Source organism: Aotus nancymaae, unplaced genomic scaffold (assembly GCF_030222135.1).
Source record: "Aotus nancymaae isolate 86718 unplaced genomic scaffold, 86718_ANA_hifiasm-v0.15.2.pri h1tg000131l, whole genome shotgun sequence".
In the NCBI taxonomy this organism is placed as follows: domain Eukaryota; kingdom Metazoa; phylum Chordata; class Mammalia; order Primates; family Aotidae; genus Aotus; species Aotus nancymaae.
This window is the reverse complement of record NW_026988546.1, coordinates 2,200,492-2,220,295: the sequence shown is the minus strand read 5'-3', so window position 1 is coordinate 2,220,295 and position 19,804 is coordinate 2,200,492. Positions and strand designations below refer to the sequence as shown.

Genomic DNA, 19,804 nt, shown 5'->3' with positions numbered 1-19,804 from the left:
GCAAAAAAACCCTCACAGCTAGCAAAGTATTTAACAGTGAAAGATTGAATGTTTCCCTCTAAGATCAGGAGCAAGGCAAGTACATTTTCTCTCACCACTCCTGTTACACATCATACTGAAAGTCCTAGCCAGTGCATAAGGCAAGAGAAAGAAATAAATGCTATATGGGTTGGATAGGAAAAAATAAAATCATCTCTATTCATAGATAACATCACCGGAAATCCCAAGCAATCTACAAAAACTTCCTAGAACAGGTAAGTGAGATTACACGGTCAAAAGAAATAAGGTCAGTATATAAAAATCAATTGTAATAAAGTATTAACATTTATAATTTAAAAGTACTATTTACCATAGTAACAAAGAAGCCACAAATAAATTTAGAAGTACACAGTGTTAGATGTCAATTCTCTTGAATCTGAGCTATAGACTTAAGACAATCTCAATCAAAATCCTAGTGTACTGTTTTGTAGATTTCAACAACTGATTCTGAAATTTATAAGGCCGGTCAAAGGAACTATAACAGCCAAAAAATTGGAGGGAAGTACAAAGTTAGAGGATTCAGGTTAGCTAACTTCAAGATTCAGTATAACATCACAATAATAAAGACAGTGTGATGTTGGTAAAAGAACAGACACCTATTAATAGTTCAATGAAACAAAAATAGACTCACATAGATATAGTCAAATGATTTTTGACAAGAAGCAAAGGTAAATCCAGGGAGAGAGTATAGTTACTTAGACAAACGGTTCTGGATCCTGCCTCACACCTTATACAAAAATGAACTAAAAATGTGTCCTATTCTTAAACATAGAAGGTAAAACCTATATTTAAATATAGAATGTAAAACCTTCATTTGAGGATGAAAACAGGAGAAAACCTGCATGACCTGGATTTAGCAGTGTGTTTAGCTATGGAAGGAAAAGCGCAATCCATATAGAAAACTTGGCAACTTGGACTTAATCAAAATTAAAAACTTATACACAGGCAAAAACCATATTAAGGGAACGAAAAGCCATAGATTGGGAGAAAATATTTGCAAATTGAAAGTCTGATAAAGTTCTTATGTCCAGCATATATGAAGAAACTGAATTTTAAGAAAACAAACAACCCAACTAAAAATGGGCAAACTATCTGAGCAGATACTTCACCAAAGAAGACATATATACAGGTGGCTAATAAGGATGAAAAGATGAGTGTTAAGTAAATGCAATTAAAACCACAATAGGATACCACGAGACATCTTTCAGTCATATTAGAATGTCTAAAATAAAACAATCTGACAACGTCAAAAGCTGAAGAGGATGTAAAGTAATTGCAGCTCTCACACATCGCTGATGGGAATGCAAAACCGTACAGCCACACTGGGAAACAGTTTGGCAGTTTCTTATAAAGTTAAACATATGCTTAGCATAATAGCCAGCAATCTCACTTCTAGGTATTTATCCATATCCAATTGAAGTGAAGACTTATTGTTGGAAACCATTTTCCATGGGTCTTGTGTATTCTACATATCTTTCAACAGAGGTGCTGTCTGTTCTGGTTTATCTTTTCAAGATGTTTATATAGGGAACAGCCTTGAAAAATAGAAATACTGTCCTTCTTCAAAGCAAAGAGCAGGCATGCTTATTGTCTGGTATAAAGACGATACATAACTGTGGAGCAAAGGACCAGCATGCTCACAGTCCATTATAGAAGATTTGGTTTTCCTAAGTTTAGGGTTCCCTCCCTTAACACAACCTAATGTGTGAGCAAGTGTCACCTGGCTCATCGTTTCACCCTGTGGGAACTGGGACTCAGGGAGCTAGTGCAAGAAAATGCTGAGACTCCAGCTATTTCTTTTTCTGTGAGTAATAAAGTCATTTGTCTCTGACCCAAGAGCCTTGGATGATCTGCGAGCATCCACATTAGTTTGCAAGTAAGGTAAAATCTCAGACCCTTCACGGTTCTCGACACCTTTTCACACAAAAACCTGTAGGCAAATGTTTACTGTAGCTTTATGTATAAAACCCAAAACAGGAAACAACATAGATATCCTTCACCAAGGAATGGGTAAACAGTTTTGCATCCATACTCATCAATAAAACACTACTCACTAATAAAACACTACTGGCCGGGTGCAGTGTCTCAAGCCTGTAATCCCAGCACTTTGGGAGACCAAGGTGGGAGGATTGTTAAGAGATCAAGACCATCCTGACCAACATGGTGAAACCCTGTCTTTACTAAAAATACAAAAATTAGCCAGGGATGGTGGTGCACACCTGTAGCCCCAGCTACTCGGGAGACTGAAGCAGGAGAATCGCTTGAAACTGGGAGGCGGAGGTTGCAGTGAGCTGAGATCCCATCACTGCACTCCAGCCTGGGCAACAGAGCAACTCTCCATCTCAAAAATAAAATAAAATAATAAAAAAAACTACTTATCAATAAAAAGGAATAAACTCTTGATTCATGAAATAAGTTGGATGAACCTCAAGTGCATTTGGGTAAGTGAAAGTAGCTAGAGTCCAAAAGTTCTATTGTATGATTTTGTTTATATGACATTCTGGAAAAGGAAAAGCTATAAGGACAGAGAAACAGACCAGTGGTTACCAGGAGGGAGGGGGAGTTGGTGACAAAGGGGCATATGAGGACATTTTGAGAGTGATAGAACTGTTCCCTTTGGTACTGTGGTGGAGATATATGACTACATGCATTTATCAAAATCCATGATCTATCACCAAAAAGAGTGTCCTTTTCTTACTGTATGCAAATTAAAATAAGGTTCAACTAGGATGTGGAGGAAATCAAGGTAAAATGCAGACTGTAACCAATGAGTCTAACTGTATCACTAATGAATGACATAACCATGCTGAAGAGATTGGGTAAGAAAGTTACTTGACTTCACAACGTTGGAAGAGAGTTTTTGACTGGATACTGTAAAGTTAAAGAGAAAAAAAAACTGTATACAAACACTATAGCTGAATAAATTTGTTTCTTATAGAGTAGGAACTAGCAATACTGAAACTATATGTACAGTAGGGTTGGCAATATAAGTAAATACAATATACGTAATGAGAATCAGTTTTCTCCTGGTTGAAGAAGTTGTAAATAGATTCATTACAAATGAACCCTGGGCTGGGTATTAGAATTAGAGGTATCAGTATGAATGCATGATTTGTTTGCTCATTTAATATAAATACAGATTGATATACAGATAAAGAAATATAGATGTTTGTGGATAGAGTAGACAGAATATAGAAATATACATATTTAATAGATATCATATATATAATATAGATATTTTCTATGTATATATATTTCTAGCTCTGTCCACTGAGAGGGCCTAAAAGCAGTGATACAATCCAGTAGCAATAAGCATGCCCAGGTGTCCAGATATTGGTTTCTAAATACCATTCTGTAATAAAATACCAAGGTTCTTTGGAGTAGTGGTAGATTTCAGGGTTGAGGCTGGGAAGATATAAGATGATCATAAAACATCTTATAATGCCAGGAAGTCAGGAAATGCTAAAGGGGAAAAAAGATGGATGCATATTTAAATATTTAGAGGCAGCATAAAAGAATTCCCAATGGCCAAAGTAACAAAATTTTACTAATAAAATAAATAATAATAGTATTAGATTATAACCCCAAGAATAAAATAAATTTCCATGAGTCCACATTGAAATAAAAATAAATAAATAAATAAATGGGGGAAAAGGGAATCTTTTTTTTAACATCTTAAAAGCATTTTATTTTTTTCAGCAGGTAGGATTTTCTTTTTTTTTAATATATATATTTTTATTGTACTTTAGGTTCTGGGGTACATGTGCAGATCATGCAGGATTGTTGCATAGGTACATACATGGCAATGTGATTTGCTGCCTCCATCCCCCCATCACCTATATCTGGCATTTCTCCCCATGTTATCCCTCCCCAACCTCCCTACCCCCTGCTGTCCCTCCCCTACTCCCCCGCAACAGACCCCAGTGTGTGATGCTTAAAGGGAACCTTTTATTTATAGAATAATTCCAATATATAAATGTAAAAACAATAAAGGAAATATAAAATCACCATCAGCTCAGTAATAATTGTTGTAAGGAAGATCCACCATTGAATGCTAAAATTAGTTAGCAAAAGCTTAAAGAACAAAGAATATTTGCATAGCCTCAGAGCATCTCCTGCAAAACTTTCATTATTTACAAAGGGAAAAGAATGGTAACTTTTGGGGGAGAAACATGGCAGATGTCACCTTAACCAAATGATCAAAGTAAACACCCCTGGTTATAGAACCTATCAGCATCATGTGTGACTTCAGGCAATGCACTGGGAAGAGTAGTTTTTCCCCAAATCCATAATGCAATCCAATAATGAGAAAATGTCAGACAAAATCAAACTGAAGGACATTCTACAGAAGATCTGAATAGCACCCTTCAAAAGTGTCACAGTCACGAAAGACAAGGAGAGACTGAGAAACTGTCACAGATTGGAAGAGACTAAGGAGGCATTGCAACTAAATGTCATGGTGAGATCCTTGGCTGTCTCTTGGAATATAAAAGGAACATTAGTGGGAAACTGATGAAAGCTGAATAAAGTCTGTAATTTAGCTCATAGTATCCATGTGAAAGTCTCAGTTTGATAATTATACCATGGCTATGTTAGAGGTGAACATTAGAGGAAGTTAGGTGAAGGATGAGTGTGAACTCTCCGTACTACTTTTGCAACTTTTTTTGTAAGTCTAAAATGATTGTAAATTTAAAAGTTAAAAGCAAAACAAAAATCCTCTTGCAGGATTTGGACAGCAGAAATGTATCCCAGGTGGTAAACAGAACAACTCTTCCCTCTGAGCCCAATCTCAATAGTCTTTTGTTGAAAAACCTACTGCTGAAAAGATGGTGGCAAAGCTGGGGAAGAGCCAGACAGAGAGAGCCCAGGGACACACGGTCTGGAGGTGGCACCTGTTTTGCACCTGCTCCCCCCATCTCCTGTGGCAGGCACTGCCACAGCTTGCACTCCCCTGGCCTTAGGAATGGCTATGCTTGTTTGGGGACCTACTACTGCATGACACCAGCACAAAGCAGGCTCGGACCAACCTGAGTGCTACCGGGTTGACTACTGGACCAAACCGGCCAAAAGAATAATAGAAGAATTTGGCTTTCTTTATTATCATTATTATTTTTTAAATTAATTTACTTTTAATTGACAAAATTATATACATTTATGGTATACAATGTAATGTTTTGATATATGTATATACTGTGGAAGGAATAAATCAAGCTAATTAACATATGTATCACCTGACATCTTTTGAGTGGTGAGAACATTTAAAATCTACTCTTTTTAAAGTCTACTCATTTAAAATCTTCTACTTGGTAGAAGATCCAAGATGGCTGAATAGGAATAGCTCTGGAGTGCAGTTCCCAGCAACAACAACACAGAGGGTGAGTGATCACCGCATTTCCAAACAAGTTTTCACTGCCCGCAGACCAGGAGATTCCTGGGCTGAAAAGTGCCACGAGTTTCCAGCACAGTTGTTTCAGCCAGTGCTGCAGGTTGGCGCACAAAAACTCACACAGATCTGGGCGGCCATTTCAACTGGCATCTGGAATGCCTGGGAGACAGAGCCACCCATTCAACTGAAAGGGAGGGGCTGAGACAGGGAGCCAGATGATCTGGCTCGGCAGGTACCACCCCCACAAAACAAGCAATCTGAAACACTCTGGATCGAGAGTTTCACAGCAAGTGCAGCAGCTGGACCCAGGATGGTCCAGCTCGGTGGAGGGAAGGGCGTCCGCCACTACTGAGGCAGTTCTAACTGTACCTCTATAAACAACACCTCAAGGAAGTTCACACAGCAGCTGGGCAGAGCCCGTGGCAGCTCAGCAATGCCTCTGCTGGCAGACTATGACTAGACTAACTCCATGCTGGGCAGGGCATCTATGAAAAAAGGCAGTAGCTTGTCAGCAACTTATAAATAAAGCCCAACCTTCCTAGGACAGAGCACCTGGGAAAAGAGGTGGTTATGAGCTCGGCTGCAGCAGACTTAAATGTACCTGCCCAGCAGCTCTACACAGAACAATGGAGCTCCCAGCACAGCAATTGAGCTCCTATAAGGGACAGACTGTCTCCTCAAGCAGCTCCCTGACCCCTGTATACCCAAAGAGACACCTCATAAAGGAGAACTCAGGCTAACATCTGGTGGGTACCCTTCTGGGACAAAGATAACAGAAGAAGAAACAGCAGCAACCCTTACTGTTCTGCAGCCCCCACGGGTGATCTGCAAGCAAGCCAGGTCTGGAGTGGACCTCTAGCAGTCCTGCAGCAGAGAGGCCTCACTGTTAGAAGGAAAACTAAGAAACAGAAAGAAATAGCTTCAATATCAACAAAAAGGACGTCCACTTAGAGACCCCATCTGAAAGTCACCATCTATGAAGACCACAGGTAGATAAAGCCACAAAGATGGGAAGAAACCAGAGCAAAAAGAATGAAAACACCAAAAACCAGAATGCCTCTCCTCCTACAAGGGATCACAACTCCTCACCAGCTAGGGAATAAAGCTGGATGGAGAATGAATCTGATGAATTGACAGAAACAGGCTTCAGAAGGTGGGTAATAAGAAACATCTCTGGGTTAAAAGAACATGTTCTAACTCAATGCAAAGAAACTAAGAACCTTGAAAAAGGTTAGATGAAATGCCAACTAGAATAAACAGCTTAGAGAAGAATATAAATGACTTGATGGAGCTGAAAAACACAGCATGAGAACTTCGCAAAGCATACACAAGTTTCAATAGCCAAATCGACCAAGCAGAAGAAAAGATATCAGAGATTGAAGATCAACTCAATGAAATAAAATGAGAAGGCAAGATTAAAGAAAAAAGGGTGAAAAGAAATGAAAAAAGCTGCCAAGAAATATGGTATTATGTGAAAAGACCTAATCTACATTCGATAGGTGTACCTGAATGTGACTGAGAGAATGAATCCAAGCTGGAAAACACTCTTCAGGATATTATCCAGGAGAACTTTCCCAACCTAGTAAGGCAGGCCACCATTCAAGTCCAGGAAATACGGAGAACACCACAAAGATAATACTCAAGAAGAGCAACCCCAAGACACATAATTGTCAGATTCACCAGGGTTGAAATGAAGGAAAAAATGCTAAGGGCAGCCAAAGAGAAACGCTGGGTTACTCACAAAGGGAAGCCCATCAGACTCACAGTGGATCTCTCAGCAGAAATCCTACAAGCCAGAAGAGAGTGGGGGCCAATATTCAACATCCTTAAAGAAAGGAACTTTCAACCTAGAATTTCATACCCAGGCAAACTAAGCTTTATAAATGAAGGAGAAATAAAATCCTTTATGGACAAGCTATTGCTGAGTGATTTCATCACCACCAGGCCTGCCTTACCAGAGCTCCTGAAAGAAGCACTAAACAAGCAAAGGAACAACCAGTACCAGCCATTCCAAAATGTACCAAATGGTAAAGAGCATCAACACAATGAAGAAAAATGCATCAACTAATGGGCAAAACATCCAGCTAGCATCAAAATGGCAGGATCAAATTCACACATAACAATATTAACCCTAAATGTAAATGGGCTAAATGCCCCAATCAGAAGACACAGACTGGCAAATTGGATAAAAAGACAAAACCCATTGGTGTGCTGTATTCAGGAAACCCATCTCACATGCAAGGACACACAAAGGCTAAATATAAAGGGACGATTTATCAAGCAAATGGAGGGCAAAAGGCAGGAGTTGCAATCCTAGTCTCTGATAAAATGAACTTTAAACCAACAAAGATCGAAAGAGACAAAGAAGGGCATTACATAATGGCAAAAGGATCAATGCAACAAGAAGGGCTAACGATCCTAAATATACATGCACCCAATACAGGAGCACCCAGATACATAAAGCAAGCTCTAAACAACCTACAAAGAGACTTAGACTCCCACACAATAATAGTGGGAGACTTTAACACTCCACTGTCAATATTAGATAGCTCAATGATACAGAAAATAGGACTTGAACTCAGATCTGGATCAAGCGGACCTAATAGACGTCTACAGAAATCTCCACCCCAAAGCCATAGAATATACATTCTTCTCAGCACCACATTGCACCTATTCGAAAATTGACCACACAATTAGAAGTAAATCACTCCTCAGCAAATGAAAAAGAACAGAAATCATAACAAACAGTCTGTCAGAACACAAGGCAATCAAATTAGAACTCAGGATTAAGAGACTAACTCAGAACCGCACAACTTCATGGAAACTGAACAACTGGTTACTGAATGTCAACTGGATAAACAATGAAATGAAGGCAGAAATAAATATGTTCTTTGAAACCAAAGAGAACGAATACGCAACATACCCGAAACTCTGGGACACATTTAAAGCAGTGCCTAGAGGGAAATTTATAGCAATAAATGCCTACATGAGAAGCAAGGTAAGATCTAAAATTGATACCCTATCATCAAAATTGAAAGAGCTAGAGGAGCAAGATAAAAAAAGAAATCAAAAACAAAAAAACAAAAACAAGAAATAACTAAGATCAGAGCAGAACTGAAGGAGATAGAGACACAAAAAACCCTTCAAAAAATCAATAAATCCAGGAGCTAGTTTTTGTTAAAGATCAAAAAAATAGACCGCTAGCCAGATTAATAAAAAAGGAAGAAGAATCAAATAGATCTAATAAAAAATGATAAAGGGGATATCACCACAGATTCCACAGAAATACAAATTACCATCAAGATTACTACAAACAACTCTGTGCACATAAACCAGTAAAACTGGAAGAAATGGATAAATTCCTGGACACTGGCACCCTCCCAAGCCTAAACCAGGAGAAGTTGAAACCTTCAACAGACCAATAACGAGGGCTGAAGTTGAGGCAGCAATTAATAGCCTACCAACCAAAAAAAGTCTAGGTCCAGACAGGTTCACAGCCAAATTCTACCAGACATACAAAGAGGATCTGGTACCATCCCTTCTGAAACTATTCCAAACAATACAAAAAGAGGGAATCCTTCCCAAACCATTTTATGAGACCAACATCATCCTGATACCAAAACCCAGCAGAGACTCAACATAAAAAGAAAACTTCAGGCCTATATCCATGATGAACATTGATGCAAAAATCTTCAATAAAATACTGCCAAACCAATTGCAGCAGCACATCAAAAAGCTTATCCATCACGATCAAGTAGGCTTCATCCTGGGGATGCAAGTCTGGTTCAACTATACAAGTCCATAAATGTAATCCATCACATAAACGGAACCAAAGACAAAAACCACATGATTATCTCAATAACAGCCCTTTATGCTAAAAACTCTCAATAAACTAGGTATCAGAGGAACATACCTCAAAATAATAAAAGCTATTTACGACAAACCTACAGCCAATATCATGCTGAATGGGCAAAAATTGGAAGCATTCTCTTTGAAATCTGGCACTAGACAAGGATGCCCTCTCTCACCACTCCTATTCAATATACTATTGGAAGTTCTAGCCAGAGCAATCAGGCAAGAAAAAAAAAAATAAAGAGTATTCAATTAGGAAAAGAGGAAGTCAAATTGTCTCTATTTGCAGACGACATGATTGTATATTTAGCAGACCCTATCATCTCAGCCCAAAGTCTCCTGAAACTAATAAGCAACTTCAGCAAAGTCTCAGGATACAAATCAATGTGCAAAAATCACAAACATTCCTATACACCAATAACAGACTTAAAGAGAGCCAAATCAAGAACAAACTGCCATTCACAATTGCTACAAAGAGAATAAAATACTTAGGATAAAATACTTAGGAATACAACTAACAAAGGATGTAAAGGACCTCTTCAAGGAGAACTACAAACCACTGCTCAACGAAATAAGAGAGGACACAAACAGATGGAGAAACATTCCATGCTCATGGTTAGGAAGAATCAATATCATGAAAATTGCCATATGCCCAAAGCAATTTACAGATTCAACGCTATCCCCATCAAGCTACCAATGACCTTCTTCACAAAACTGGAAAAAATCACTTTAAACTTCATACAGAACCAAAAGAGAGCCTGCATAGCCAAGACAATCCTAAGCAAAACAAAGTCAGAGGCATCACCCTACCTGACTTCAAACTATACTACAAGGCTACAGTAATCAAAACAGCTTGGTACTGGTACCAAAACAGAGACATAGACCAATGGAACAGAACAGAGGCCTCGAAGGCAATGCCACACATCTACAACCATCTGATCTTTGACAAACCTGACAAAAACTAGCAATGGGGAAAGGATTCCCTGTTTAATAAATGGTGTTGGGAAAACTGGCTAGCTATGTGCAGAAAGCAGAAACTGGACCCCTTTCTGACACCTTACACTAAAATTAACTCCAGATGGATTAAAGACTTAAACATAAGACCTAACACCATAAAAACCCTAGAAGAAAACCTACGCAAAACCATTTAGGACATAAACATAGGCGGGGACTTCATGATTAAAACCCCAAAAGCATTGGCAACAAAAGCCAAAATGGACAAATGGGACCTAATTAAACTCCAGAGCTTCTGTACAGCAAAAGAAACAATCATTAGAGTGAACTGGCAACCAACAGAATGGGAAAAAAAAATTTGCAATCTACCCATCTGACAAAGGCTAATATCCAGAATCTACAAAGAACTAAAACAAATTTACAAGAAAAAAACAAACAAACTCATCTAAAAATGAGTGAAGGATATGAACAGACACTTTGCAAAAGAAGACATATATGAGGCCAACCAACATATGAAAAAATGCTCATCATCACTGGTTATTAGAGAAATGCAAATCAACACGACATTGAGATACCACCTCATGCCAGTTAGAATGGCGATCATTAAAAAATCTGGAGACAACAGATGCTGGAGAGGATGTGGAGAAATAGGAACACTTTTACACTGTTTGGTGGGAGTGTAAATTAGTTCAACCATTGTGGAAGACAGTGTGGCGATTCCTCAAGGACCTAGAAATAGAAATTCCATTTGACTCAGCAATCCCATTACTAGGTATATACCCAAAGGATTATAAATCATTCTATTATAAAGACACATGAACATGTATGTTCATTGCAGCCTTGTGTACAACAGCAAGACCTGGAAGGAAACCAAATGTCCATCAATGATAGACTGGACAAGGAAAATGTGGCACATACACACCATGGAATACTGTGCAGCCATAAAAAATGATGAGTTCATGTCTTTGGAGGGACACGGATGAATCTGGAAACCATCATTCTCAGCAAACTGACACAAGAACAGAAAATCAAATACCGCATGTTCTCACTCATAGGGGGATATTGAACAATGAGAACACATGGACACAGGGAGGGGAGCATCACACCCCGGGGTCTGTTAGCAGGGGCCAGGGGAGGGACAGCGAGGGGTAGGGAGGTTGGGGATGGATTACATGGGGAGAAATGCCAGATATAGGTGATAGGGGATGGAGGCAACAAACCGCATTGCCATGTATGTACCTATGCAACAACCCTGCATGATCTGCACATGTACCCCAGAACCTAAAGTACAATTTAAAAAAATCTACTCTTTTGACAATTTTCAATTATAAAACACATTGTTATTAATTATAGTCACCATGCTGTATGACAGATCTCCAGAACGTATTCCTCATGTCTAACTGAAACTACATACCCTTTGACCAACATTTTCCCATCCCCACCCTTCACTCTGCTCCCAGACTCTGGTAACCACCATTCTACTCTTTGCTTCTATGAGTTTGACATTTTTAGATTCTAAATATAAGTGAGATCATGTGGTGTGGTTTTTCTTTCTCTGCCTGGCTTATCTCACTTAATATAATGTCCTCCACGTTCATTCAGGTTGCTGCAAATAACAGGATTTCCTTCTTTTTTTAAGCTGTGTAGTATTCCATTGTGTATATATACCACATTTTTTTAATCCTTAGTCCTTTTGAAAATGAATTTTGGACATTCATCAAGCTAGTGAGGGTGTATCAGTGAAAATCTGTAAGGAGAACAGAATCATGCTTTACAGGAATATGTGTTTTTAGCCAAATGGCTAAAATCTGAATAGATGGCTGACTCTATTCCTTAGTGATTTTTACATAAAGCAGAACCCAATGATGGTTTTTATCCAATGAGATTACATATGTAATATCTTGTTATCACAAACCCTAAATTAGTAGGCTCTTGAGTTAACAAGGTATTTCCTATTATTCTGTAATAAAAGGACAGAATATATGTCACAAGTAACTTCACTGGTTAATTGGAAGTTTAACAAGTTGAGTATGAATTCAACACTATTTCCCAGGATAAGATGGCCAGTTAAATTAAAATCTTACAGACATTATTATTTCTTATAGAACAAATTTTCTCCTTCTCCCATTTTTAAAAATAAATCACAAGGGAATCCTAGTGCATCTCAATGAGCTGCTAATGTCTATTTGTGACTTTCTGTCAAATATAAGACTCTAAACTCAGGCACTAAACTATTTTAAAGATGTCTGTGATACACATTTGCCTTTTTTTAAAAAAGCAATAGCACCCTGCTCTGTTGCCCAAACTGGACTCAAATTGCTGGGCTCAAATGATTCTCCTACCTCAGCTTCCCAAGGAGCTGGGACTACAGGTGTGCACCACTATGTCTAGCTCTTATATTTGACTTTTTAAGAACAATTCTTAATCTCAATTTTAGTGTATCTCAAATATTTGGAATGTTATAATGCTATATGCTATAAAAAATTAAGGTAAGTTCAAGATAAAAAAATTTACAGCAAGGAAAATCCTTCCCAATAATCTGTATAAATGTCAAAAGCAGTCACTTCTGAGGAAATGATTCACCTTCTGACCACAACCTCCTGCCCTAGCTCTCTTCTTGCATTCAGTCCTAAACATTCAGATTGTACTGTATATTTCCACATGCTCCTTACTTTTGAACAAGCCCACTGATAAGAATGACTAAAATATATCTTTAGCAACAATAATGAAATTTCAGAAGAAACAAATCTGAATGTCTGAGCAAAAAAAAAAAAATCTGTTGCAAGGTTGAGGTGGGTGGATCACGAGGTGAAGAGATCAAGACCATCCTGGCCTACGTGGTGAAATCCCTTCTCTACTAAAAATACAAAAAATTACATACAGAATGGGCAAAACCTGGAAGCATTCCCTTTGAAATCTGGCACTAGACAAGGATGCCCTCTCTCACCACTCCTATTCAATATAGTACTGGAAGTTCTAGCCAGAGTAATCAGGCAAGAAAAAAAAATAAAGCGTATTCAAATAGGCAAGGAGGAAGTCAAATTGTCTCTATTTGCAGATGACATGATTGTATATTTAGAAGACCCCATCGTCTCAGCCCAAAATCTCCTGAAACTGATAAGCAACTTCAGCAAAGTCTCAGGATACAAAATCAATGTGCAAAAATCACAAGCATTCCTATACACCAATAACAGACTTAAAGAGAACCAAATCAAGAACGAACTGCCATTCACATTTGCTATAAAGAGAATAAAATACCTAGGAATACAACTAACAAGGAACGTAAAGGACCTCTTCAAGGAGAACTACAAACCACTGCTCAACGAAATAAGAGAGGACACAAACAGATGGAGAAACATTCCATGTTCAAGGTTAGGAAGAATCAGTATCGTGAAAATGGCCATACTGCCCAAAGTAATTTACAGATTCAATGCTATCCCCATCAAGCTACCAATGACCTTCTTCACAGAACTGGAAAAAACCACCTTAAACTTCATATGGAACGAAAAGAGAGCCCACATAGCCAAGACAGTTCTAAGCAAAAAGAACAATGCGGGAGGCATCACACTACCAGACATCAAACTATACTACAAGGCTACAGTAATCAAAACAGCATGGTACTGGTACCAAAACAGAGATATAGACCAATGGAACAGAACAGAGGCCTCAGAGGCAACACAACATATCTACAACCATCCGATCTTTGACAAACCTGACAAAAACTAGCAATGGGGAAAGAATTCCCTGTTTAATAAATGGTGTTGGGAAAACTGGCTAGCCATATGCAGAAAGCAGAAACTGGACCCCTTCCTGACACCTTACACTAAAATTAACTCCAGATGGATTAAAGACTTAAACATAAGACCTAACACCATAAAATCCATAGAAGAAAATCTAGGCAAAACCATTCAGGACATAGGCATAGGCAAGGACTTCATGATCAAAACACCAAAAGCATTGGCAACAAAAGCCAAAATAGACAAATGGGACCTAATCAAACTCCACAGCTTCTGCACGGCAAAAGAAATAGAGTGAATCAGCAACCAACAGAATGGGAAAAAATTTTTGCAGCTTACCCATCTGACAAAGGGCTGATATGCAGAATTTACAAAGAACTAAAACAGATTTACAAGAAAAAAACAAACAAGCCCATTCAAAAGTGGGCAAAGGATATGAACAGACACTTTACAAAAGAAGACATACATGAGGCCAACAAACATATGAAAAAATGCTCATCATCACTGATCATTAGAGAAATGCAAATCAAAACTACATTGAGATACCACCTCATGCCAGTTAGAATGGCAATCATTAAAAAATCTGGAGACAACAGATGCTGGAGAGGATGTGGAGAAATAGGAACACTTTTACACTGTTGGTGGGAGTGTAAATTAGTTCAACCATTGTGGAAGACAGTGTGGCGATTCCTCAAGGGCCTAGAAATAGAAATTCCATTTGACCCAGCAATCCCGTTATTGGGTATATATCCAAAGGATTATAAATCATTCTACTATAAGGACACATGCACACAAATGTTCATTGCAGCACAGTTTACAATAGCAAAGACCTGGAACCAGCCCAAATGCCCATCAATGATAGACTGGACAGGGAAAATGTGGCACATATACACCATGGAATATTATGCAGCCATCAAAAATGATGAGTTCGTGTCCTTTGTAGGGACATGGATGAACCTGGAAACCATCATTCTCAGCAAACTGACACAAGAACACAAAATCAAACACCGCATGTTCTCACTCATAGGCGGGTGTTGAACAATGAGAACACATGGACACAGGGAGGGGAGCACTACACACTGGGGTCTGTTGGGGGGAAATAGGGGAGGGACAGAGGGGGGATGGGGAGTTGGGGAGGGATAGCATGGGAAGAAATGCCAGATATAGGTGAAGGGGAGGAAGATAGCAAATCACACTGCCATGTGTGTACCTATGCAACAATCTTGCATGTTCTTCACATGTACCCCAAAACGTAAAATGCAATAAAAAAAAAATTAGCTGGACGTGTTGGCACATGCCTGTAATCCCAGCTACTTGGGTGGCTGAGATAGGAGAATTGCTTGAACCCAGGAGGCAGAGGTTGCGGTAAGCTGAGAATGTGCCATTTCACTACAGCCGGGGCAACAAGAATGACTCTGTCTCCAAAAAACAAACAAACAAACAAAAACCAAAATCTGTTCTGAAATGTGTTTTCATAAGGGGGCTGCAACCTGAGTCAAGGGCAGACCTGGAAATAGAGAACTGTGAATAGATAAGAACAAGAGGCTCATCTAAACTTTATGACATTGACAAATGAGATTGGATTAACTTGACCATTGCAAGCAAAACGAAAGCCTATGCCAAGCCACTTCCATCCTGGGAGTGCAAAACACCTCTCAAGAATGTCTGTCCTGTGAATAAATTCAGTACACAGGTGAGAGACCCCTAGGCTTCTCCCAGCTCAGTCTCCATCTTACCTTCATGTCTCTAATCCAGGACTGAGCCTGTTCCAAATTCTCTTCATTGACTTCAGCAAGTTGCTCCCGCCAAGCAACTGCTTGACCATCAAACTTCACGAAATTAAACCTGCTTTTATATTTCAGCTGTTCCTAAAAGAAACAGTGATTATTTAACCATAAAACCACTCAAATGTAAGAAAGGGTTAGGGTAGGTCACAATTTGATATATTTTAATCACTGTGGTATCTATTTTCAGTTCAAGAAGCAAAAAATTATATTCAATAGAGAATGTCCTATCTAGTGCAAAGGGCATTTAAATAAAATTTATCCAGTTTGTGTGTTAAGACCTTTACAAATGTATATATGGTTGTGTGAATATACATTATATATGTCACATATATGTAAAAGTTTATAGATATAATGTGACATTAAATACTGATTTTAATGCTAACATTACTAATATACCAAATAAGCACACCAAACACAATATGCTTAAGGAAACAAAATCTAAAACAATATCATCACTTCAGTCATTATCTTTTGGGTAAAGCCATTATTCAGTTACAACTTTATTCACTTGCTCATATTTCTCCAGCAGAGCTTTGTTAAATTAAAAAGTGTATTTTGTGTTTCTCAAACACTCCCCACTATTATTGCTACGGTTAATACTTACATCAATACTGCAAACTCACACAGTACTGTGATGGCATTTGGCAGGTGTGGACACTAGGATTTAGGGCACTTGAGCAACCTGCTCAGGTCATACAGCTCAGAGGCAGCACAGGCAGAATAAAAACTGGAAGCTTCTAAACACCAGCCTGCACTCCTCCCATGCACCAGGGCACACAGTATCCCTAATCAGTATTTGAAATTAACAGTGCTAGGATGAGGAGTATCTGGAAGACAACAGAAGTGTGTGTCTACCACCAATTTCAGTACAGAGAAAACCTGAACAACGAATATAGCAACTCCCTTAAGCAACTGATGCGTGGCAGAAAGAATTCACCAGAGAAAAGGTCTATTTGTAAAGAAGAACTGATGATTCTCTAACTGGCAAAAGGGTGCCTTTCTCTGAATTTGAGTTTCTTAGGGACTTTTTAGTGCAACAAGCCCCTGTCCACTGCTCACAACCATCACAGGCGATGCTTCATGGTGATCCATTTATGGTACACAAAACTGTAAACGCATGAATCTGACAATTCCATCTAACCTGTATGAACTGAATGATCTTGTCCTTCACCAAATCCAGTTTGCTCTTCATTGAGTGAGACGTGTCAATGAGAATGTAGATGCAATCATTATGCAATTTTCCAAAGAGGCTTTGACTCCCATCCTGTAGCCATTTAATCCTAGACAGGAAGTAGGTTGAAAGTGAATGGTGAGAGCCTGCAAGTAACAAGAGCATCTTCCCGAGAACTTAATGATGCATCTGCAGAGGACAGAGCTGTGCTATGTTGTTTATATCCAATCTTTTGTGAGTAGATTATTCACTTTGAGGTTTTTCTGTAGAAAATCCTACATTTGGGCTGTAGAATGCACTACCCATCACCAAACCAAGTAAAACAAAACTAACAAAATAAATATGACAGAAAAATAAATCCATTGTGGATGCCAAAGTCAAAAATATATTACTTCTAGTCATCTGATATTTTAAGGACCTCAGCTATGACTTCAGACCATTTGTTCTTCTAATCTGGCTGACTGCAGTCAAGCTAGTGAAGCCAGCACATTCCTGAAGATTCAGTGAAGGTTATGGACAGCATCAAGCAGCCCCAGAGCTCTGTAATAACCAAGGGCCAGGTGGCTATGTGTGAAGGACTGCTTCTATGGTCCATGCTCAAGTTCCCATCACAGGATGTAAATAAATAAAATTCGCGGCCACAGGCAAAGCCTGGGAGGTGGGGGTGAGGAAAGAGGATGGAAAAAATATTTGAATTGAGTTCAGAGTTCAGCAAAGCCTAAGAAACTAAAATTTGAATGGCAAAATATTGAAAGAATATTACTGCACAGGAGAGAGGAGAGGAGAGAGAGAGAGAGAGAGAGAGAGCATGCATGGTCCAGAGATCTGCAGAAGGATGCCCTCGAAATTTTGGTTAAGTAATGATCAAGGCATGCATGTGAAAAAGCTACTGAAGCCAAGGAAGAAATCACCAAAGGAGTAGGCTGATCAACCCTTCAGAGTTCACACATGCCTAGGAGTAGTTCATCTTCTACCAGCCAGAGTGGGAAAACCTCCTTAATACATGGGGCACCAAGTAGCATGCTGAAAAGAGTATTGCCTTAGTACAGGGACCAAATTAGCCCTGGACTAAGGCTACCCTGGATCTGTTCTAACATAACTGAAAAGCAATTCCTAGAGAGATCAAACTGGTTTTAAGTAACTTAACTGCATTAAGAACATATATAAAAATATGATAAAATCCAGAACCTGACAAAGTAAAGTTAAAATGCCCGGCATCCAATAAAAAATTACCAGGCATACAAAGAAGCAGGAAAATATGATCCATAACAAGAAGACAAATTGATCAACAGAAACAGACCCCAAAATGACACAGAGGATAGAATTAGCAGAAAAGGATGTTACACAGCTATTACAAATATAACTCATATGGTCAAAAAGGTGAAGTATAAATAGAATGAGGAGAGAAATAGAAGAGACTTAAATAGACCCAAATAAAACTTGTAGAGAGATACAGTATCTGAAATTTAAAATATACTGCATGATATTAATAGTACATTAGACATTAGGAGAAGAAAAGATTAGGGAACAAAAGACAAAGCAAAGGAAACAATTTGAAGTTAAACAGTTTACAGAGAGAAAAAAGACAAAAGCACTTTCATCAGAGAGAATTAGTGGCTGGCCCGTGGAACAATATTAAGGAGTCTAACAAATGTGTAATTAAAGTCTAAGAAGGAGAGGAGAAGGAGAGGCAGGAAAAATATTTGAAAAAAATATGACCAAAATGTTTTAATTTTGATCAAAATCATGTACCTCCAGATCCAAGAAGCTCAAAGAACTCAAGAAGAAGAAAAATAAACTACACCCAGTCTTATCTCAATAAAATTGATAAAATCTAGATATAAATAGAAAAATTTTTAAAGCATCCAAAGACATTATGTGTAGAGGAGCAAGCAAAAATATGACGGGAGCCTCCTAATCATAAATCATGCAGCCAGGAGACAATGGAAAAGGATTTTCAAAGTACTGAAAGATAGAACTGTAATGCCAGAATTTTATGCTTAGCAAACACATCATTCAAAAATAAAGGTAAATTAAAGAGTTTTTCAGACTAAAACAGCTCATTCATCACCAACAGACTTGCACTGCCAGAAATATGAATGAAACTTCTTCAGGTGGAAAAAAAAAATGATACCAAATGGAAATCTGGAGCCGTACAAAGGAGTAAAAAGCAACAGAAGGCCGGGTGCAGTGGCTCAAGCCTGTAATCCCAGCACTTTGGGAGGCCGAGGTGGGTGGATCACGAGGTCTAGAGATCGAGACCATCCTGGTCAACATGGTGAAACCCCGTCTCTACTAAAAATACAGAAAATTAGCTGGGCATGGTGGCATGTGCCTGTAATCCCAGCTACTCAGGAGGCTGAGGCAGGAGAATTGCCTGAACCCAGGAAGCGGAGGTTGCGGTGAGCCGAGATCACACCATTGCACTCCAGTCTGGGTAACAAGAGTGAAACTCCGTCTCAAAAAAAAAAAAAAAAAAAAAAGCAACAGAAATATCAAGTATGTGGTTAAATATAAAATACATCTATTCTAATTTTTAATGTAGTTATAAGACAATTGACTGTTTAGTTACAACGTATTGTAAAAGGATGTGTAGAAGTAAAGTGTAAAACAGTAGAAAGGACAGAAGTGGGAGTGAAAGTTGTAAGACTCCTATAATTTATATGAAGTGATATAATATTATTTGTAGGGTGACTGATAAGATGCATATTGTAAATCCTAAATAGTCACACACATACACAATCAAAACAGAACAAAACAGGTAGAGCTAATAAGACAACAGTGGAGATAAAATGTAATAATAAAAAATACACAAACCAAAGAAGGCAAAAAACAAGTAAAAAGGGAACAAAAACCAGAAAACAAATAGCAAAATCTT

The 19,804-nt window shown here is 38.5% G+C and overlaps 1 protein-coding gene across 1 annotated transcript in view; it reads right to left on the bottom strand.

Moving 5' to 3' along the window:
• Positions 1-19,804, bottom strand: part of VWA3B (von Willebrand factor A domain containing 3B) — a 264,931-nt gene that overhangs the window by 137,515 nt on the left and 107,612 nt on the right. Inside the window, exons 10-11 of the mRNA XM_064371448.1 lie at positions 16,897-17,035; positions 15,705-15,836 (exon numbers count right to left, since the gene is read on the bottom strand). Of these exons, the coding sequence (XP_064227518.1) occupies positions 15,705-15,836; positions 16,897-17,035 (271 nt within the window). The remainder of the gene's footprint in view (positions 1-15,704; positions 15,837-16,896; positions 17,036-19,804) is intronic.